Raw genomic sequence first — 22,064 nt, forward strand, 5'->3', positions numbered from 1 at the left:
GCAGTCAGACATGACTCTCAGCCAGCCAGTAAAACAGAAGGTTTATTAGATGACAGGAACGTTGGTCTAAAACAGAAGTTGCAGGTGCAGAGAACAGGACCCCTCCGCTGGGTCCATTTTGGGAGGGCAGCGAGCCAGACAACCACGTCTGCCCTTCACTCCATGTCCCAGCCAGCTCCAAACTGAAACTCTCTCCAGCCCCTCCTCCTCTGGGCTTTGTCCCTTTCCCGGGCCAGGAGGTCACCGGATTCCTTTGTTCTCCAACCCTTTAGCTCTCAGCTTGCAGGGGGGATGGGCCAGGCCATCAGGTGCCAGGAGACAGAGTGTCGGCCATTTATGTACCCTGGCCCTTTGCTCTCCAACAATTACACCCTCTTATCCCACCACCTAGAGACTTAAGAACTGCATAGGTGAAACTGAGGCACCCCTACACTATTCAGAGGAAACATTAAGAACAGTCCCACTTCATCACACCCCATTTAGTGCAAACTCAGCCATTGCCCAGAGCCCTTTGCTGAGCCCCTTAGTGGTGGGAACAGAGGTCGGGGGAGACCCCTTGAACTTTATTTTCTGTGTAGCTGAGTGAATAGTTCCCAGCAGATAACAGAGCTGGCCTCCCCGCTGCTTGGGAATATCCATGTATCACTTTGCAGGCCCAAAAGCCACTCAGTGCCTCTAAAGCCACGTGACAGGAGGAGGACGTGCAGCAGGGTCAGGGCCCTCTGTGATGAAGTGGGACTGTTCTTAATGTTTCCTCTGAATAGTGTGGGGGTGCCTCAGTTTCCCCTACGCAGTTCTTAAGTATCTAGGTGGTGATATAAGGGGGTATGATCGTTGCAGAGCCCTAGAGGGCAGGTGTGTGCAGGGGTCTGGACACAGACAATGGCCGACACCCTGTTTCTTGGCCACTGATGGCCTGGGCCCTTCCCCCCTGCAAGGTGAGAGCTGAAGGGTTGGAGAACAAAGGAATCAGGTGCCCTCCTGGCCCGGGAAAGGGACAAAACCCAGGGGAGGAGGGGCTGGAGGGAGTTTCAGTTTGGGGCTGGCTGGGGACATGGAGTCAAGTGCAGACGTGGTTGTCTAGCTCACTGCCCCCCAAATGGACCGAGCTGCGGGGTCCGGTTCTCTGTATCTACAAGCTCTGTTTTAGACCATGTTCCTGTCGTCTAATAAACCTTCTGTTTTACTGGCTGGCTGAGAGTCCCGTCTGACTGCAGAGTTGGGGGGGCAGGACCCTCTGGCTTCCCCAGGAGCCCCGCCTGGGCGAACTCGCTGTGGGAAGCGCACGGAGCGGCAGAGGATGCTGAATGCTCCGAGGTCAGGCCCAGGAAGGTGGAAGCTGTGTGTCCTGCAGACAGGCTGCTCCCCTAGAGGAGACTTCCCCAGAGTCCTGCCTGGCTTCATGGGGAGCAGCTCCAGAGCATCGCCCGGGGACTCCGTGACACCCGCCCCCTGGGAGTGCGTACCATGCAAATCCCGCCAGTGAGCGTCACGCGAAGGGACAGGACGGGGCATGCAGCAGGGTCAGGGCCCAGGGTGGCACTGCAGGGGAGAGGGCAGGAGGGAGTTTCTCGGGCAGGTCATGGTTGGAGTCCAGAGAGGGGGTGGCTGGCCAGCAGGGAGGCAGCTGCCAGCGAGAGGAGCAAGCCCAGGTTTGCTCGTGGCCAGTGCATTGGTGGAGGCAGGACAGAAGAGCAGGTCAGAGACCAGGGCCTTGCCGAGAGCCATGGCCAGGAGCAGGTCACAGCTGCCTCCCGTTTATTCCCCACTCCACACGCTTGGCCAGTTGTGTTTGGCACACGGGGAGAATCCGGTGTCGGGGCTGGCTGCTGAGCTGGGCTCATGCTCCTGGTTCTGTGCCCGGCCTGAGTCGGTGCCCAGGCACAAGCAGTGTGAGTTTAAAGTTGAGTTTCCATGACAACTCACACATGGGAATTTGCTTGTCACAGATATTCGTGCCACGTTCCAAACTGGATGGCTCCATTCTGCCTCCCTACAGCCCCCCTGCAGCCTCAGTCAGATAGAAGAGTTTTTTGCACTTCCTGGCCTAAATCCCTGTGCATGTTGCTCCCCAGAGGTGGCTGCATGGCAGTGGTGGGTGAAGTGTAGTTTGTAGGACACGGTGGCTTCTCCAGTGAGAAGCAACAACCTGACTCTGGGTTATGCTGTGCTGGACTTCACACCCCCATACACAGACACAAAGACCGATTAGCCAGCCGCAGGCATATTCCCTTCACTTTGGAGTTAGACAGAATCAGGGCTGCTCAGTCCAGGCTGGTCTGTTGCCCTTCAGTGCCTGCGATTCCCTGTGAGATTGTTATTTACTATTTGTACACCGGGGAGCCCCAGCCCTGGCCCAACCCCCCCTGTGCCAGGCACTGGACAGACAGAACAAAAGGCTGCCCCTGCCCAGGGAGCTGGCAATCGAAGTGTCAGACGGGAGCCAAGAGCTGGACGCAGCCAGGCTGTCAGGGAAGCAGAGGGGACTGGTCAGCGTCGTAGGCCGGGCTCCGGAGCGTTTAGTAGGCAAAGGAGGGATTTGAAGGCGCGCACCGGGAGGTGGGGCAGCTATTTGCGGGGAGCTCCCCGTCAGAGCCGCTGCTCTCGGGGACGGAGGCTCCAGGGAAAAGGCCCGACTCCTGGGATGCGAAAGAAGCTGCTAGTCTGACTCCCGCAGAGCCCCCCCTCCCTGCCAGGTGCACTCGCTCCCACCGGGCCGGGGCCGGCTCGTGCTGCCTGGCTGGGGCCCAGAGCTCAGGAAGTTTGGAGAGTGGGGGAATGTGTTTTCTAGTGAGGACAGAGCAAAATGCCTGTGGCAGCTCTGAGCCCCATGAAGCCTGGAACTTCCCCCCGCCCTCTAGTGCCCCGTCAGCTCCCCAAGCAAACTCCCTGTCGCTGGCGCCAGAGCAGCCGGAGGACCAGCCCTGAAGGGAGGGGGTCTGCCTTGGCTCTGGCTGGGAAAGTTATTTTTAACCCCTTCTAAGACTTCAAATGGAAGCCCACTGGGGATGCCAGCCTGCGTCTCTGACCCTTTCCCTCTGCCCCACCCAGGGGCGCGTCCCACGCTGCAGACAGGGGCCTTCCTCTCACCCGTCCTGCTGTTGTGTGTGGGCTGGCAGCACCCAGAGCCCCTGGCAAGTTCAGGCCCCATTGTGCTGGGCGCTGGGCAGGTGTAGAAGGAGCCAGTCCCTGCCCACGAGGAGACCCAGCGGTGGGAGTGCCAGGGGGCAGCAAGTGGAAGATGAGGGCTCACACCTTTGTTCGGGTGCAGGCTGGAGGCACCCGCTTTTGGGTTTAATGGGCTGTGGCTGGGAGACATGACCCTGACTCGACCCGGCCCGGCCCTGCCTGGCTCCCATGGGGGTCACAGCAGAGCTGGCATGTGGGAGGAGGTGGGTGGTGGTTCTGTGAACTGATGGGGGGAGAAGGGGCCTCCACGTGTAAGGGACAGCATGTGCGAGCATGCTTGTTTCTGCAGTTTGGGGTGGGGTGGCCTCAATGTCGTCTCCTCTCCATCATCTCCTTCCACCCCAAAGCGTTTGGGATTTGCCTCTTGAGGCCTGACAGGCCCCCTGCCTGCCCTTCCCCAGCCCAGAGGGCCCCCAGTTTCCAGGCCTGCCTCCCTGCATGGGATGGCTGTGTGTGAGCGGCCCAGAAGCCCTGATCTCTGCTGCTCTCCCTTTGCCCCAGGCCCCCGCAGGACATCAGCCTGGAGGAGTTTGACGATGAGGACCTGTCCGAAATCACGGATGACTGTGGAATTGGACTTAACTATGACTCGGACCATTATGAGAAGGTGAGGGGGGAAGGCGGGGCTGAGACAGGCAGAGACCCTGGTGCCCCGTGTGCCAACAGGGTGATGTGCTGCCACCCAGAAATGGGAGGCCAGTGCAGGCTGAGCACAACTGAGCTCCTGCCCCCCCCAGGTAAATTCCAGTGGGCAAAGTTCAGATGCCGGAAGCCAAATGCCTTGTTACCCCAGACCTGTGCCCTGCGCCCCGCTCCGGGCTCCCCAAGCATGTGTGCGCCTGCATGGGCACTCACGCACACACTTCGGCTGATGCCCCTCAAACCCAACCAGCAGCACCCAGCTGCTTTCCATCCCGGGCTCCCCCCTCCCCCTAGCTCGGCACATTTGAAAATCCAGGTCGCTGGTTTTGCAAAGAGATCTGCTGTCAGAGGGATTGTGGGGCAGGTCCCGGATACAGGTCGCAATGGTCCCTGCTGCCCTTGGCATCTCTGGCTCTGCTGATGCCCCTCAATTCCAGCCTGCAGCACCTCCCATTCCTCCAGGTCTGCCACCCCTCACCCCAGCAACGTCTGACAGACTGCCCTGCGGGCTATTCGCCTGTAGCCATGCGGCCAGTGGCGGGACACAACTGCGCGTATCAGTTCAGGACAAATTGCTTAGTGCACGGCAGATCCAGCCCAAGGCTGGGTGTCCTTTATTATTAAGGCACCAAACCAGCCAAACAGAGAGGACTTTGGTCTCACCCTACTGGCTAACCAGAAGTCACACAAGCAATTCCCTTAGACACTCCAGTTTCCCAGTATCCCCACCAGGGCCACTCGTTATGGGGACGAATGGTTATGAAAACCAACACCCCAGTAAAAGAAAACAGGTTCTCCCAATCCCAAAGGACCAAGCCCCAGACCCAGGTCAATATACAAGTCAGATCTTGCCCACAAAACATGCTGTTGTCAATCCTTTAGAATCTAAAATCTAAAGGTTTCTTCATAGAAAGAAAGAAAGAGAGATGAGAGCTAGAATTGGTGAAATGGAATCAATGACATACAGTTATGGCAAAGTTCTTGGTTCAGGCTTGCAGCAGTGATGGAATAAACGGCAGGCTCAAATCAAGTCTCTGGAGAACATCCCCAGCTGTGATGGGTCATTCAGTCCTTTGTTCAGAGCCTTCAGTTTGTAGCAAAGTTCCTCCAGAAGCAAGAAGCAGGATTGAAGACAAGATGGAGGGGTTTCCAGGGCCTTTTATATCCCCTGCCCTGTGGAAGGACACCCCTTTGTTCTTACTGTGGAAAATCACAGCAGCAAGATGGAGTCTGGAGTCACCTGGGCAAGTCACATGTCCATGTATGACTTCGGTTTTTACAAGGAAAGCAGCCATTGCTCACGTGCTACCTTGAACATTCCTAGGAAGACTTCTCATGTGGATTAGAGTCTCCCAAGGTCCATTGTCAGTTAAGTGTTTCTTGATTGGACACTTAATCTGCAAATTCCTTTCTCAAGAAGCTGACCAAATGCTTCACTGTGGCCACTTAGAATCAAACACATTGAGATACAAGTACATAGCCAAGATTCATAACTTCAACTACAAAAATGATACACACATACAGACAGCATAATCATAACCAGCAAATTCTAACCTTTTTATAGACACCTTACATGATATTTTTGTAATCTTTGTACAATATTTGCTGCAAACATATAACAGCGATTGCAACAATGATCTATACGGTCATGGTTAATGTCAATAACATCACATACCATTAGGGAGTCCTTCTGTGCAGCGGCCTCCTGGTTTCTTCTCCTAGCACCAGGGAGCTTGTGCACTGGGGAGACCACTGCTGGGATCCTGTGCCCAGTTCCATGCCCACAATTCGAGAAGGCTGTTGATAAGCTGGAGAGGGGTCCCAGAAGAGACACAAGAGTGATTGAAGAATTGGAAAATAGGTCTTGTAGCAATAGACTCAAGGAGCTCAATCTGTTTAGCTAACAGAGAAGGTTAAGGGGTGAATCGATCACAGATTATTGGGTAATAGAGGGCTGGTCAGTTTAGCAGAGCCAGGTGTACCAAGATCCAGCACTGGCAGTTGAAGCCAGATAAATTCAGACTAGAAATAAGGTGCAATTTTTAAAATGAGGGTTATTAACCTCCAGGGCAGCTTCCCCACAGTCGGGGTGGGTTCTTCACCACGGGCAATTTTTTAAATCAATTGGATGTTTTTCTAACAGATCTGCTCTACTTCAAATAGGAATTATCTCAGGGAAGTTCTCTGGCCTGTGTTACAGAAGGGGTCAGACTAGATGATCACAGGTCATTGCAGAGAAGCTAAATGCATTCTTTGTGTCATCTTCACTGCAGAGGATGGGAGGGAGATTCCCACACCTGAGCCATTCTTTTTAGGTGACAAATCTGAGGAACTGTCCCAGACTGAGGTGTCATTAGAGGAGGTTTTGGAACAAACTAAACAGTACTAAACTAAACACGCTAAACAGTAATAAGTCTCCAGGACCAGATGGTATTCACGCAAGGGTTCTGAAGGAACTCAAATGTGAAATTGCAGAACTACTAACTGTGGTTTGTAAACTATCATTTAAATCCGATGTACACCATTTTTTAAAAAAGGTTTCAGAGGCGATCCTGACAATTACAGGCCGGTTAGCCTAACTCCAATAGCAGGCGAATTGGTTGAAACTAAAGTAAAGAACAGAATTGTCAGACGCACAGATGAACACAATTAGCTGTGGAAAAGTCAACACAGCTTTTGTAAAGGGAAATCATGCCCCACCGATCTACCAGAATTCTTTGAGGGATCAACAAGCATGTGGACAAGGGGGACCCAGTGGATAGAATGTACTTGGACTTTCAGAAAGCCTTTGACAAGGTCCCTCACCAAAGGCTGTTAAGCAAAGTGAGCTGTAATGGGGTAAGAGGGAAGGTCCTCTCCTGGATTGGTAACTGATTAAAAGATAGGAAACAAAGGGTAGGAATAAATTGTCAGTTTTCAGAATGGAGAGGGTAAGTAGTGGGGTCCCCCAGGGATCTGTACTGGGACCAGTCCTATTCAACATATTCATAAATGTTATGGAAAAGGGGGTGAACAATGAGATGGCAAAGTTTGCAGAGGATACAAAATTACTCAAGATAGTTAAGTCCAATGCAGGCTGCGAAGAGTTACAAAGGGATCTCACTAAACTGGGTGACTGGGCAACAAAATGGCCAATGAAATTCAGTGTTGATAAATGCAAAGTAATGCACATTGGAAAACATAATCCTGACTATGCATACAGAATGATGGGGTCTAAATTAGCTGTTACCACTCAAGAAAGAGATCTTGGAGTCACTGTGGATAGTCTCTGAAAACACCCACTCAATGTGCAGCGCCAGTCAAAAAAGCGAACAGAATGTTGGGGATCATTAGGAAAGGGATCAGTAATAGGAGAGACTATATCATATTGCCTCTGTATAAATCCATGGGACGCCCACACCTTGAATACTGCGTGCAGATGTGGTCGCCCCTCTCAAAAAAGATACATTGGAACTGGAAAAGGTTCAGAAAAGGGCAACAAAAATGATTAGGGGTCTAGAACGGCTGCCGTATGAGGAGAGAGTGATAAGACTGGGAGTGTTCAGTTTGGAAAAGAGACGACTACGGGGGGAGATGACAGCGGTTTGTAAAATCGTGACTGGGGTGGGGAAAGTGAAGAGGGACGTGTTATTTACTCCTTCTCATAACACAAGAGCTCGGGGTCACCCAATGACATTAATAGGCAGCAGGTTTAAAACAAACAAAGGAAGTATTTCTTCACACAGCGCACAGTCAACCTGTGGAACTCAATATGTTTCTGGAGGACAGGTCCATCAGTGGCTCCTAGCCAGGATGGTCAGGGATGCAGCCTCATGCTCTGGGTGTCCCTAAACCTCTGACTGCCAGACACTGGGACTGGATGACATTGATGACACTGATTGGTCCTGCTCTGGGCAGGGGGTTGGACTAGATGGCCTCCAGAGGTCCCTTCCAACTCTGTGATTCTAGGATTCTATGACATGGGATGGATCGCTCAATGACTGCCCTGTTCGGTTCATTCCTTCTGGGGCACCTGGCATTGGCCACTATCGGAGACAGGATACGGGGCTAGATGGACCTTTGGTCTGACCCAGTAGGGCCATTCTTATGTTCTTACAATGGTCCCTTCTGGCTCTCTAATCTGTGAGCATTTTCCAGCCCCTGCCAGCACGAGTCCTGGGGCCCCGGCGCTAAGCGGCTCATGCAGAGAGGATCCAGGCGCCCTACCACACTGTCACCCAAGAGCAGGGCCAGAGCACATGGTGGTAAAGCACCAGCCCTGCCATGCTGGTATCCCGCTCCCTGCTGGTGCCAGGGGTGCAGCTGGCAGGTGCTGAAAGCCAGCCCCGAATTCTGCAAGCACAGACATGCCAGGACTCTGAGTCCCCTGCTCTGCTCCTCCGGCGAGCCAGCTGGGGGACAGGTGCGGGGGGCGGGGGGGACACACGACACAGTGGTGACAGCGCTCCGGTGTGCCGGTCGGCGCTGGGCTTACTCCGACTCCACCCGATGCAGCGAGCTGTAGCCCACAGAAGCTTATGCTCTAATAAATTTGTTAGTCTCTAAGGTGCCATAAGGACTCCTCGTTTTTCCTAAATGTTAATACTCCTTTTCTGATCTTTGAATCAAAGCCATAGCAATAGACAAGACTTGTTTGCTGACATCACAAGACCTGAACACACAGCTCCCCTTCTCTCTCTCTAGCCATGCCGGCTGCATTTCACAGCTCTGTTCATTTCCATCTCTTCCTAACCAGCCTCTAAAGTTCGGCCATGGGTCAGGTCAGTCTGGGAGTTAATTAACTCTTTCTGGCCCTGTCACCTCTCAATGAGATATTATATTATACTCATAACGTCACACCGGGTTCCAGACAGATGTGGGGCTGCACCTCCCAGTTCAGTGGGTCACTATCCCCTCCATTCACTCACATTCCAGGGTTTGGGCAGAAGCACCATTTCAGATTTAAACTGTGCCCCCCAAGGACAGCTAGGTGCTGGAGTGCTGCCCCCTAACCCCTGTGCCCCCCCCCCCAGGACAGCCTGGTGCTGGAGAGCTTCCCCCTAGCCCCCTGTGTGCCCCCCAGGACAGCCGGGTACTGGAGCGCTTCCCCCTAACCCCCGTGTGCCCCCCATGGTGGCCTGGTGCTGGAGCGCTGCCCCCAACTCCTGTGCCCCCTCCCCGGGGTGGCCTGGTGCTGGAGTGCTGCCCCCTAACCCCTGTGCCCTCCTGTGAGGTTATTGACAAACTGGGACCACATAGATCATTGTTGCGACTAAGGTTGTCGTGTGAGGTGTCTATGGGAAGGTGATGGTTGGCTGGTTATAATTATGCTGTCTGTGTGTGTGTATCATTTTGTAGTTGAAGTTTATGAATACTGGCTCTCTGCCGTCTGTATTTCAAACTTATGCCTAGCCTGCTGGATGGCCCCTTAAGGACCATCAGTTACACACCTGACCCATTGAGAGAAGGCAGATAAGCCTTGGGATTCAGCCAGGTGTGCAGGGACCTGCCTATGGACAGAACTCTGAGGGTTTTCCAGGCCGTGTGTTGGGCAGCTTGTCCTTGGGACACAGAAAGAGACCACATGGCAAGAGACTATACAAAGCTGCCGCAGCTCCTCCATCTTGTCTTCAATCCTGCTTCTGACCTCTGGGGGACTTGGCTACACTAAAGCTTTGAACCAAGGACTGAAGGACCCATCCCAGCTGGGGATGTTCTCCAGAGACTTGATTTGAACCTGCCGTTTATTCCATCGCTGCCACAAGCCTGAACCAAGAACTTTGCCATCACTGTATGTCATTGATTCCATTTCACCGATTCTAGCTCTTGTCTCTATTTCTTTCCTTTTATGAATAAACCTTTAGATTTTAGATTCTAAAGGATTGGCAACAGCGTGATTTATGGGTAAGATCTGAGTTGTATATTGACCTGGGTCTGGGGCTTGGTCCTTTGGGATCGAGGGAACCTTTGTTCTTTTACTGGGGTGTTGGTTTTCATAACCATTCGTCCCCATAACGAGTGGCCCTGGTGGTGATACTGGGAAACTGGAGTGTCTAAGGGAATTGCTTGTGTGACGTGTGGTTAGCCAGTGGGGTAAGTCCTCCAAAGTCCTCTCTGTCTGGCTGGTTCGGTTTGCCTTAGAGGTGGAGAAACCCCAGCCTGGGGCTGTCACTGCCCTGCTCTGAGCAATTTGTCCTGAACTGGCACTCTCAGTTGGGTCCCGCCAGAACCAGCATCGTTACACCCCCGCCCAGGGCGACCTGGTGCTGGAGCGCTGCCCCCTAACCCCCTGTGCCCCCCCCGGACAGCCTGGTGCTGGAGCGCTGCCCCCTAACCCCCGTGTGCCCCCCCCAGACGGCCTGGTGCTGGAGCGCTGCCCCCTAACCCCCGTGTGCCCCCCCCCGGATGGCCTGGTGCTGGAACGCTGCCCCCTAACCCCCGTGTGCCCCCCCCCAGACGGCCTGGTGCTGGAGCGCTGCCCCCTAACCCCCGTGTGCCCCCCCCCCGGACGGCCTGGTGCCGGAGCGCTGTTCCCTAACCCCCGTGTGCCCCCCCAGGACGGCCTGGTGCCGGAGCGCTGCCCCCTAACCCCCGTGTGCCCCCTCCGGACGGCCTGGTGCCGGAGCGCTGCCCCCTAACCCCCGTGTGCCCCCTCCGGACGGCCTGGTGCCGGAGCGCTGCCCCCTAACCCCCGTGTGCCCCCCCAGGACGGCCTGGTGCCGGAGCGCTGACCCCTAACCCCCGTGTGCCCCCCCAGGACGGCCTGGTGCCGGAGCGCTGCCCCCTAACCCCCGTGTGCCCCCTCCGGACGGCCTGGTGCCGGAGCGCTGCCCCCTAACCCCCGTGTGCCCCCTCCGGACGGCCTGGTGCCGGAGCGCTGCCCCCTAACCCCCGTGTGCCCCCCCAGGACGGCCTGGTGCCGGAGCGCTGCCCCCTAACCCCCGTGTGCCCCCTCCGGACGGCCTGGTGCCGGAGCGCTGCCCCCTAACCCCCGTGTGCCCCCCCAGGACGGCCTGGTGCTGGAGCGCTGACCCCTAACCCCCGTGTGCCCCCCCAGGACGGCCTGGTGCCGGAGCGCTGCCCCCTAACCCCCGTGTGCCCCCCCAGGACGGCCTGGTGCTGGAGCGCTGCCCCCTAACCCCCGTGTGCCCCCCCCCGGACAGCCTGGTGCTGGAGCCCTGTCCCCTAACCCCCGTGTGCCCCCCCAGGACGGCCTGGTGCTGGAGCGCTGCCCCCTAACCCCCGTGTGCCCCCCCAGGACGGCCTGGTGCTGGAGTGCTGCCCCCTAACCCCCGTGTGCCCCCCCAGGACGGCCTGGTGCTGGAGCGCTGTGAGCAGCCCCACCCCATCTGCACCTTCTCAGAGGATTTCCAGGAGTTTGAGATGATCGATGACAACGAGGATGAGGAGGAGCCGGACGGGACCGGGCTGGATGTGACCCCCTCACCTTCGGCCTCCCCCATCCTCTCGCCCGGCACCGAGGAAACGCAGAAGCCCCGACCCAGCACCCTGAGCCTGAGCGTGCCAGGTGCCCAGGTGAGGGGCCTGCAGCTCCGCTGAGACGGGGGCTGGGGGGGTGTCACGGAGTGTGGGGGAGTCCAGGCCCTGCACCCCTCTTCCTGGGATCCACTGAGACTCTCAGCCAGCCAGTAAAACAGAAGGTTTATTGGACAACAGGAACAGTCCCAAACAGAGCTTGTGGGTACAACCAGGACCCCTCAATCACGTCCTTCTGGGGGAGCAGGGAGCTTAGACCCCAGCCCTGGGGTTCCCTGTGTTCCTCCACCCAGCCCCAAACTGAAAACTAAACCCACCCAGCAGGTTCCCTGCTGCAGCCTCTGTTCACATTCCTGGGCAGAGGTGTCACCTCCCCCTCCCCCTCCTGGCTCAGGTGACAGGTTCTCAGGTCTCCCATCCCCAGGGCACATTCCCAGGTCAACACTCCCCCCTCCCTGCTGAGTCACATCGTCACATCTCTCCCCCCTTCGAGACTGAACTGAGCGGGGTCACGCTGACCAGTGACCTGGGGAAGTTCGGGGCCCCCTCTCCGAGACAGCGCATCCGCTATCAGGTTGGCACTTCCCTTCACGTGGACCACGTCCATGTCGTAATCCTGCAGGAGCAGGCTCCATCTCAGGAGCTTGGCGTTGGCTCCTTTCATCTGGTGCAGCCAGGTCAGGGGAGAGTGGTCGGTGTAGACAGTGAAGTGTCGCCCGAAGAGATAGGGCTCTAGTTTCTTGAGGGCCCACACCATGGCCAGGCACTCCTTCTCGATGGCCGCGTAGTGTTGCTCCCGGGGTAGCAACTTCTTGCTCAGGTACACGATGGGGTGTCTCTCCCCCTTTTCATCCTCCTGCATTAAGACCGCCCCCAGTCCCGTGTCTGAGGCGTCGGTGAACACCACAAAGGGCTTGTCAAAGTCTGGGTTTGCCAGAACTGGGCCACTGACCAGAGCCTCCTTCAGCGCCCGGAAAGCCTCCTGGCACTGCTCGGTCCAGACCACCTTGTCTGGCTTTCCCTTCTTGCATAGCTCCGTGATGGGGGTGGCGATGGCGCTAAAGTGGGGCACAAATCTTCGGTAGTATCCTGCCATCCCAATAAAGGCTTGGACCTGCTTTTTGGTGTGGGGAGCGGGCCAGTCTCTGATCACCTCCACCTTGGCTGGTTCCGGCTTTAGGCGGCCGCTCCCCACCCGATGGCCCAGGTAAGATACTTCCGCCATCCCCACCTTGCACTTCTCCGCTTTTACAGTCAGCCCAGCCCCCTGGAGTCGGTCCAGCACTTGTCTAACCTGGGACACGTGGTCCTCCCAGGTCTGGCTAAAGACACAGATGTCATCAATATACGCCATGGCAAAACTCTCCATCCCCCTCAGGAGCTGGTCCACTAGGCGCTGGAAGGTGGCCGGCGCTCCCTTGAGGCCGAAAGGCAGGGTCAGGAACTCATAGAGCCCCAGAGGGGTGATAAAGGCCGATTTCAGTCGGGCATCTGCATCCAGCGGCACTTGCCAGTAGCCCTTTGTAAGGTCCATGGTGGTGAGGTACCGAGCTCCTCCCAGCTTGTCTAGGAGCTCGTCCGGCCTGGGCATGGGGTAGGCATCAGATACAGTGATGGCATTGAGCTTCCGATAGTCCACACAGAACCGGACCGACCCGTCCTTTTTGGGGACCAGCACCACCGGCGAGGCCCAAGGGCTGGCAGATGGCTGGATCACCCCCAAAGCCAGCATGTCCCGGACCTCTCTTTCCAGGTCCTGAGCAGTTTTCCCTGTGACTCGGAAGGGGGAGCATCTTATCGGCGGGTGTGACCCTGTCTGCACCCGGTGGACAGTCAGATTAGTGCGTCCAGGCTGGTTGGAAAACAGCTGTCGGTACGGATGCAGCACCTCCCTGACCTCAGTTTGCTGGGCAGGGGTTAGCTGATCCGAGAGGGGAATTGTTTCCAGGGGGAAACCAGCTCTGGTCCCAGGGAATAGATCTACTAAAGGGTCATCTCCCTGCTCTTCCCACTGTCCACACACGGCCAACACCACATTCCCCCTGGCATAATATGGCTTCATCATATTCACATGGTACACCCGGCGGTGGTGCGCCCGGTTTGACAGCTCCACCACATAGTTTACCTCATTGAGCTGCTTGACGACCTTGAAAGGGCCCTCCCAGGCGGCCTGTAGTTTGTTCTTTCTCACTGGGATGAGAACCATCACCTGATCCCCGGTGGCGTAGGCACGGGCCCATGCCGTGCGGTCATACCAGACCTTCTGCTTCCTCTGGGCTCTGGCCAGATTCTCCCTGGCCAGGCCCATGAGTTCCGCCAGTCTCTCTCGGAAGACCAGGACATACTCCACCACTGACTCTCCATCGGGAGTGGCCTTCCCCTCCCACTCGTCTCTCATCAGGTCCAGGGGGCCCCTCACCCTCCTGCCATATAACAGTTCGAAAGGCGAAAATCCGGTAGACTCCTGGGGCACCTCCCTGTACGCGAACAGCAGGTGCGGTAAGTACTTGTCCCAGTCCTGCGGGTGCTGGTTCATAAAGGTTTTCAGCATCATCTTTAGCGTCCCGTTAAACCTCTCCACCAGCCCATTGGACTGGGGGTGATACGCTGAGGCCCAGTCGTGCCGGACCCCACATTTCTCCCACAAGCACCGGAGCAGGGCCAACATGAAGTTGGAGCCTTGGTCTGTCAAGACTTCCTTGGGGAACCCCACTCGGCTGAAAATGGTCAGGAGCGCATCGGCCACGGTGTCTGCTTCAATGGAAGCTAAGGGCACTGCCTCGGGGTAGCGGGTGGCAAAATCTACCACCACCAGAATGTATTTCTTCCCCGACCGGGTCGTCTTGCTGAGAGGCCCCACGATGTCCATGGCCACCTTCTGGAAAGGCTCCTCTATGATGGGCAAAGGTCTCAAAGCCGCTTTCCCCTTGTCCCGGGCCTTCCCCACCCTCTGACAGGGGTCACAGGATCGGCAATACTGCCGGACCGTGGTAAAGACCCCGGGCCAGTAAAAGTTCTGTAGCAACCTCTGCCGGGTGCGCCGGATTCCCTGGTGCCCTGTGAGGGGGATGTCATGGGCCAGGTACAGGAGCCTGCGGCGATACTTCTGGGGGACCACCAGCTGCCTCCTGATCCCACAGGACTCTACTTCCCTTGTGGGAGCCCATTCTCGGTACAGGAACCCCTTCTCCCACAGGAACCTCTCCTGGCAGCCTCTCCTCATGGTCCGTACCACCCTGAGGTCGGCCAGGTCCCTGAGCTTCCGCAAGGAGGGATCTTTCCTCAACTCGGCCTGGAACTCAGCAGCTGGGGCAGGGTCGGGGCCCGGTTCCCTATCGCTGGCCCGGTCTGAGGCCTCCGCCTCTCTAAGCCGTGCCCCTCGGCCCTCCCTCCCCACCAGGGTAGGGTCCTGCGCCTCCGGTGTGATACCCTCCCCGAGGTCAGGGCGCAGTGCCCCTCGCCGGCTCTGGCTACGCGTCACAACCAGGGCGGCCTGGGGCTTGCTTGGCCAGTCCTCTAGGTCTCCCCCCATCAAAACTTCAGTGGGCAAATGGTGGTGTACCCCCACATCCTTGGGGCCCTCCTTGGCCCCCCATTTCAAGTGTACCCTTGCCACGGGCACCTTAAATGGGGTCCCGCCCACCCCTGTCAGGGTCAGATAGGTGTTGGGCACCACCCGATCTGGGGCCACCACCTCGGGCCGGGCCAGCGTCACCTCCGCGCCCGTATCCCAGTATCCATTGACCTTCCTCCCATCCACCTCCAGGGGAACAAGGCACTCTCTCTGGAGGGACAGCCCCGCGCCCACCCTGTAAACTGAGCACCCTGAGTCCAGAGCCTCCAGCCCTCTGGTGGAGCTGGCCTGGGGTACTCTTCCCTCCGGGGCAGGTGGAAAACTGGTAGGCCCCCTTTCCTGGGTCGTCTGCCCCTCGTCCAGCTGGGTCCCTACCCAGTTAACCCTGGGTAGGTTGGGTCTGCTCAGTCTGTCCCTGAGCCCGGGGCACTGGGACCGTACGTGGCCTCTCTGGCCACAGTGATAGCAGCTCAGGTCACGTTGGTCCCCTCGAGCGGGTCGGAGGGGCCCGACGCCAGGCGTTCCCCTTGGGAGGGGGTTCTCCCTATTTCCCCGCTGGGAGGCCCCCTGGTGACTCTCTCTCTGCATCGGGGGGGGCCTGTTCTTTTGGGGCTCCTCCCGGCTACCCCCTGACCGACTGTTCACAAACTCGTCGGCCAGCTGCCCTGCGTGCTGGGGGTTCTCGAGCTTTTTGTCCACCAACCACAGCCTCAGGTCGGACGGGCACTGTTCATACAGCTGCTCCAGTACGATTAGGTCCAGCAGGTCCTCTTTAGCTCGGGCCCCAGCTGTCCACTTGCGGGCATACCCCTGCATCCGGTTGGCCAGTTGTAGGTAGGTGACCTCAGGCGTTTTACGCTGACTCTACAAATATATATATACAAATATATACATTATATACAAATGCACAAAGCCTTGGAAACAAGCAGGGAGAACTGGAGGTCCTGGTGATGTCAAGGAACTATGACGTGATTGGAATAACAGAGACTTGGTGGGATAACTCACATGACTGGAGTACTGTCATGGATGGTTATAAACTGTTCAGGAAGGACAGGCAGGGCAGAAAAGGTGGGGGAGTAGCACTGTATGTAAGGGAGCAGTATGACTGCTCAGAGCTCCGGTACGAAACTGCAGAAAAACCTGAGTGTCTCTGGATTAAGTTTAGAAGCGTGTGCAACAAGAGTGATGTAGTGGTGGGAGTCTGCTATAGACCACCGGACCAGGGGGATGAGGTGGATGAGGCTTTCTTCCGGCAGCTCACGGAAGCTACTAGATCGCATGCCCTGATTCTCATGGGTGACTTTAATTTTCCTGATATCTGCTGGGAGAGCAATACAGCGGTGCATAGACAATCCAGGAAGTTTTTGGAAAGCGTAGGGGACAATTTCCTGGCGCAAGTGCTAGAGGAGCCAACTAGGGGGGGTGCTTTTCTTGACCTGCTGCTCACAAACCGGGTAGAATTAGTGGGGGAAGCAAAAGTGGATGGGAATCTGGGAGGCAGTGACCATGAGTTGGTTGAGTTCAGGATCCTGACGCAGGGAACAAAGGTAAGCAGCAGGATACGGACCCTGGACTTCAGGAAAGCAGACTTCGACTCCCTCAGGGAACGGATGGCCAGGATCCCCTGGGGGACTAACTTGAAGGGGAAAGGAGTCCAGGAGAGCTGGCTGTATTTCAAGGAATCCCTGTTGAGGTTACAGGGACAAACCATCCCGATGAGTCGAAAGAATAGTAAATATGGCAGGCGACCAACTTGGCTTAATGGTGAAATCCTAGCGGATCTTAAACATAAAAAAGAAGCTTACAAGAAGTGGAAGGTTGGACATATGACCAGGGAAGAGTATAAAAATATTGCTCGGGCATGTAGGAATGTTATCAGGAGGGCCAAATCGCACCTGGAGCTGCAGCTAGCCAGAGATGTCAAGAGTAACAAGAAGGGTTTCTTCAGGTATGTTGGCAACAAGAAGAAAGCCAAGGAATGTGTGGGCCCCTTACTGAATGAGGGAGGCAACCTAGTGACAGAGGATGTGGAAAAAGCTAATGTACTCCATGCTTTTTTTGCCTCTGTTTTCACTTACAAGGTCAGCTCCCAGACTGCTGCGCTGGGCATCACAAAATGCGGAAGAGATGGCCAGCCCTCTGTGGAGATAGAGGCGGTTAGGGACTATTTAGAAAAGCTGGACGTGCACAAGTCCATGGGGCCGGACGAGTTGCATCCGAGAGTGCTGAAGGAATTGGCGGCTGTGATTGCAGAGCCACTGGCCATTATCTTTGAAAACTCGTGGCGAACCGGGGAAGTCCCGGATGACTGGAAAAAGGCTAATGTAGTGCCAATCTTTAAAAAAGGGAAGAAGGAGGATCCTGGGAACTACAGGCCAGTCAGCCTCACCTCAGTCCCTGGAAAAATCATGGAGCAGGTCCTCAAAGAATCAATCCTGAAGCACTTGCATGAGAGGAAAGTGATCAGGAACAGCCAGCATGGATTCACCAAGGGAAGGTCATGCCTGACTAATCTAATCGCCTTTTATGATGAGATTACTGGTTCTGTGGATGAAGGGAAAGCAGTGGATGTATTGTTTCTTGACTTTAGCAAAGCTTTTGACACGGTCTCCCATAGTATTCTTGTCAGCAAGTTAAGGAAGTATGGGCTGGATGAATGCACTATAAGGTGGGTAGAAAGCTGGCTAAATTGTCGGGCTCAACGGGTAGTGATCAATGGCTCCATGTCTAGTTGGCAGCCGGTATCAAGTGGAGTGCCCCAGGGGTCGGTCCTGGGGCCGGTTTTATTCAATATCTTCATAAATGATCTGGAGGATGGTGTGGATTGCACTCTCAGCAAATTTGCGGATGATACTAAACTGGGAGGAGTGGTAGATACGCTGGAGGGGAGGGATAGGATACAGAAGGACCTAGACAAATTGGAGGATTGGGCCAAAAGGAATCTGATGAGGTTCAATAAGGATAAGTGCAGGGTCCTGCACTTAGGACGGAAGAACCCAATGCACAGCTACAGACTAGGGACCGAATGGCTAGGCAGCAGTTCTGCAGAAAAGGACCTAGGGGTGACAGTGGACGAGAAGCTGGATATGAGTCAGCAGTGTGCCCTTGTTGCCAAGAAGGCCAATGGCATTTTGGGATGTATAAGTAGGGGCATAGCGAGCAGATCGAGGGACGTGATCGTTCCCCTCTATTCGACATTGGTGAGGCCTCATCTGGAGTACTTTGTCCAGTTTTGGGCCCCACACTTCAAGAAGGATGTGGATAAATTGGAGAGAGTCCAGCGAAGGGCAACAAAAATGATTAGGGGACTGGAACACATGAGTTATGAGGAGAGGCTGAGGGAGCTGGGATTGTTTAGCCTGCAGAAGAGAAGAATGAGGGGGGATTTGATAGCTGCTTTCAACTACCTGAAAGGGGGTTCCAAAGAGGATGGCTCTAGACTGTTCTCAATGGTAGCAGATGACAGAACGAGGAGTAATGGTCTCAAGTTGCAGTGGGGGAGGTTTAGATTGGATATTAGGAAAAACTTTTTCACTAAGAGGGTGGTGAAACACTGGAATGCGTTACCTAGGGAGGTGGTAGAATCTCCTTCCTTAGAGGTTTTTAAGGTCAGGCTTGACAAAGCCCTGGCTGGGATGATTTAACTGGGAATTGGTCCTGCTTTGAGCAGGGGGTTGGACTAGATGACCTTCTGGGGTCCCTTCCAACCCTGATATTCTATTCTATGATTCTATGATTCTGGTTCTTACGGGGGGGCTGGGCTACTGGCAAAGTGCAAAAGTGGGGGAAAAGAGACCACCTACCTGGGATATATTCTGGGGAAGGGCCAAGTCCAGCCCCTCGTTGGCAAAGTCCAGGCCCTCACAATGTGCCCATGCTCAGCCACAAAGATGAAAGTCCAAAGCTTTGGGGGGCCTGTAGGCTACTGCTGCTGATTTGTACCAGGGTTTTCGGTACTAGGAGCTCCCCTCATGGGCCCAGTTCAGGACAGGAGCCCCAGGAAGGCACGCTGGTCCAAGGCCCGTGAAAAGGCCTTTCAGCAGTTGAAAAAACACCCATGTAAACAGTCTGACCTGGCCAGTCCTGACTTCTCCAAAGAGCTTGTTTTACAAACCGGCGCAGGTGCAGGATTGTCCCAGGAAGCGGAGAGGAGCACCCAGGGCCCTGGGGAACGGCGCAATCCATAGTAGAGAAGGACGGTCTCGCTGTGAAACGGGCTATGGACTTGCGCCGACAGTACCTCTTGTGAAATCAATTCACCGACCATGCCCCCTTGAGCTGATGAAATGCCATGAAGGACACCCTACGCCCCTGGGCTGTGTGCTGATACCTGTCCCTCCAGCCGTATACCTTCCCAGTTCAGCATGGAGCGGGGAGAGCCCACCAACAGGCTGATTTGGTTTTCCAGGGAGGCAGGGTGAACCATCTGCTGGGCCTGGTTCCCCGGGTGCCATCGTGAGGGGCAGGGGGTGTGATGGGGCACACAAACCCCACCCTGGATAACAAGGGTTTTGGAGCTGCCCTGAGCTCAGCCAGCCCCGCCACACCACACCCACGAGGCTGGAGGAGGAGGTGAAAAGGGAGTAGAACAGCTCACTTATGGGCAGCCCAGGGATGAGACCAGCCCCTCAGCCCTGAGGAAAGGACTGAGGGAAGGCAGGAGCTTCCCCTACAAGCACTGCCTGAAGGCCCCTCCCTGAGGGACGGGAGGGCCCAGTCGTGATACGCCCTGCGAGGGAGGTGTTTCCTTCTCTTGCACTAACTCCGTTTGTTGGTGTTAATTCCCCTGGCTTTTGTCCCCAGAGGACCCCAGAAGGGGAGAGGCTTGGAAGGGAGCCGGCCGGAGGGCCAAGGCACAAGAAGAGACAGGCCACTATAGAAGTGGAGCACCCAGTGGCCACAGAGCGAAGGGGAGAGAGCTGCCACGCCACGCCTGGCCATGAGGAGGTGCCAGCAGTGGGCCAACCCCTTCAGAACGGGGCTTGAGAGTATCAAACATTTCTTTCCACCATCAATTGAAGCCCTGCCACATCTGGATCCACCCCCTGTCAGGGAGCGACGGGCCCCGGCCCTTCCCTGGGGGAAATTCCCACCTGGATCCATCCCTCTGTCAGGGAGTGACAGGCCCCGGCCCTTCCCTTTGGGGGGATTTCTGACCAGATCCCCTGTCAGTTGCTGACAGAGTTGTTAAGATTCCATATAAAGTATTCTTTCCCTAATTCTATCCCGTTATTCTGAGCTGCACTCCAGGTATCCTGGATCCTGGTTCAGGATCCTGACGCAGGGAAGAAAGGTAAGCAGCAGGATACGGACCCTGGACTTCAGGAAAGCAGACTTCAACTCCCTCAGGGAACAGATGGCCAGGATCCCCTGGGGGACTAACTTGAAGGGGAAAGGAGTCCAGGAGAGCTGGCTGTATTTCAAGGAATCCCTGTTGAGGTTACAGGGACAAACCATCCCGATGAGTCGAAAGAATAGTAAATATGGCAGGCGACCAGCTTGGCTTAATGGTGAAATCCTAGCGGATCTTAAACATAAAAAAGAAGCTTACAAGAAGTGGAAGGTTGGACATATGACCAGGGAAGAGTATAAAAATATTGCTCGGGCATGTAGGAATGTTATCAGGAGGGCCAAATCGCACCTGGAGCTGCAGCTAGCCAGAGATGTCAAGAGTAACAAGAAGGGTTTCTTCAGGTATGTTAGTAACAGGAAGAAAGCCAAGGAAAGTGTGGGCCCCTTACTGAATGAGGGAGGCAACCTAGTGAGAGAGGATGTGGAAAAAGCTAATGTACTCCATGCTTTTTTTGCCTCTGTTTTCACTAACAAGGTCAGCTCCCAGACTGCTGCGCTGGGCATCACAAAATGGGGAAGAGATGGCCAGCCCTCTGTGGAGATAGAGGTGGTTAGGGACTATTTAGAAAAGCTGGACGTGCACAAGTCCATGGGGCCGGACGAGTTGCATCCGAGAGTGCTGAAGGAATTGGCGGCTGTGATTGGAGAGCCATTGGCTATTATCTTTGAAAACTCGTGGCGAACCAGGGAAGTCCCGGATGACTGGAAAAAGGCTAATGTAGTGCCCAACTTTAAAAAAGGGAAGAAGGAAGATCCTGGGAACTACAGGCCAGTCAGCCTCACCTCAGTCCCTGGAAAAATCATGGAGCAGGTCCTCAAAGAATCAATCCTGAAGCACTTGCATGAGAGGAAAGTGATCAGGAACAGCCAGCATGGATTCACCAAGGGAAGGTCATGCCTGACTAATCTAATCGCCTTTTATGATGAGATTACTGGTTCTGTGGATGAAGGGAAAGCAGTGGATGTATTGTTTCTTGACTTTAGCAAAGCTTTTGACACGGTCTCCCATAGTATTCTTGTCAGCAAGTTAAGGAAGTATGGGCTGGATGAATGCACTATAAGGTGGGTAGAAAGCTGGCTAAATTGTCGGGCTCAACGGGTAGTGATCAATGGCTCCATGTCTAGTTGGCAGCCGGTATCAAGTGGAGTGCCCCAGGGGTCGGTCCTGGGGCCGGTTTTATTCAATATCTTCGTAAATGATCTGGAGGATGGTGTGGATTGCACTCTCAGCAAATTTGCGGATGATACTAAACTGGGAGGAGTGGTAGATACGCTGGAGGGGAGGGATAGGATACAGAAGGACCTAGACAAATTGGAGGATTGGGCCAAAAGGAATCTGATGAGGTTCAATAAGGATAAGTGCAGGGTCCTGCACTTAGGACGGAAGAACCCAATGCACAGCTACAGACTAGGGACCGAATGGCTAGGCAGCAGTTCTGCAGAAAAGGACCTAGGGGTGACAGTGGACGAGAAGCTGGATATGAGTCAGCAGTGTGCCCTTGTTGCCAAGAAGGCCAATGGCATTTTGGGATGTATAAGTAGGGGCATAGCGAGCAGATCGAGGGACGTGATCGTTCCCCTCTATTCGACATTGGTGAGGCCTCATCTGGAGTACTGTGTCCAGTTTTGGGCCCCACACTTCAAGAAGGATGTGGATAAATTGGAGAGAGTCCAGCGAAGGGCAACAAAAATGATTAGGGGACTGGAACACATGAGTTATGAGGAGAGGCTGAGGGAGCTGGGATTGTTTAGCCTGCAGAAGAGAAGAATGAGGGGGGATTTGATAGCTGCTTTCAACTACCTGAAAGGGGGTTCCAAAGAGGATGGCTCT

The 22,064-nt window shown here is 55.3% G+C and overlaps 1 protein-coding gene across 2 annotated transcripts in view; it reads left to right on the forward strand.

Annotated features, from left to right (window-relative positions):
• MAPK8IP2 (mitogen-activated protein kinase 8 interacting protein 2) overlaps positions 1-22,064 on the forward strand; it is a 66,462-nt gene that overhangs the window by 13,549 nt on the left and 30,849 nt on the right. For both annotated transcript variants that reach the window (XM_084612685.1, XM_084612686.1), the window contains exons 2-3: positions 3,691-3,796; positions 11,119-11,346. In XM_084612685.1, the coding sequence (XP_084468811.1) occupies positions 3,691-3,796; positions 11,119-11,346 (334 nt within the window). The remainder of the gene's footprint in view (positions 1-3,690; positions 3,797-11,118; positions 11,347-22,064) is intronic.

The sequence above is a fragment of the Lepidochelys olivacea genome (genome assembly GCF_965140295.1).
Source record: "Lepidochelys olivacea isolate rLepOli2 genome assembly, chromosome: 1".
NCBI classification, from domain to species: Eukaryota; Metazoa; Chordata; order Testudines; family Cheloniidae; genus Lepidochelys; species Lepidochelys olivacea.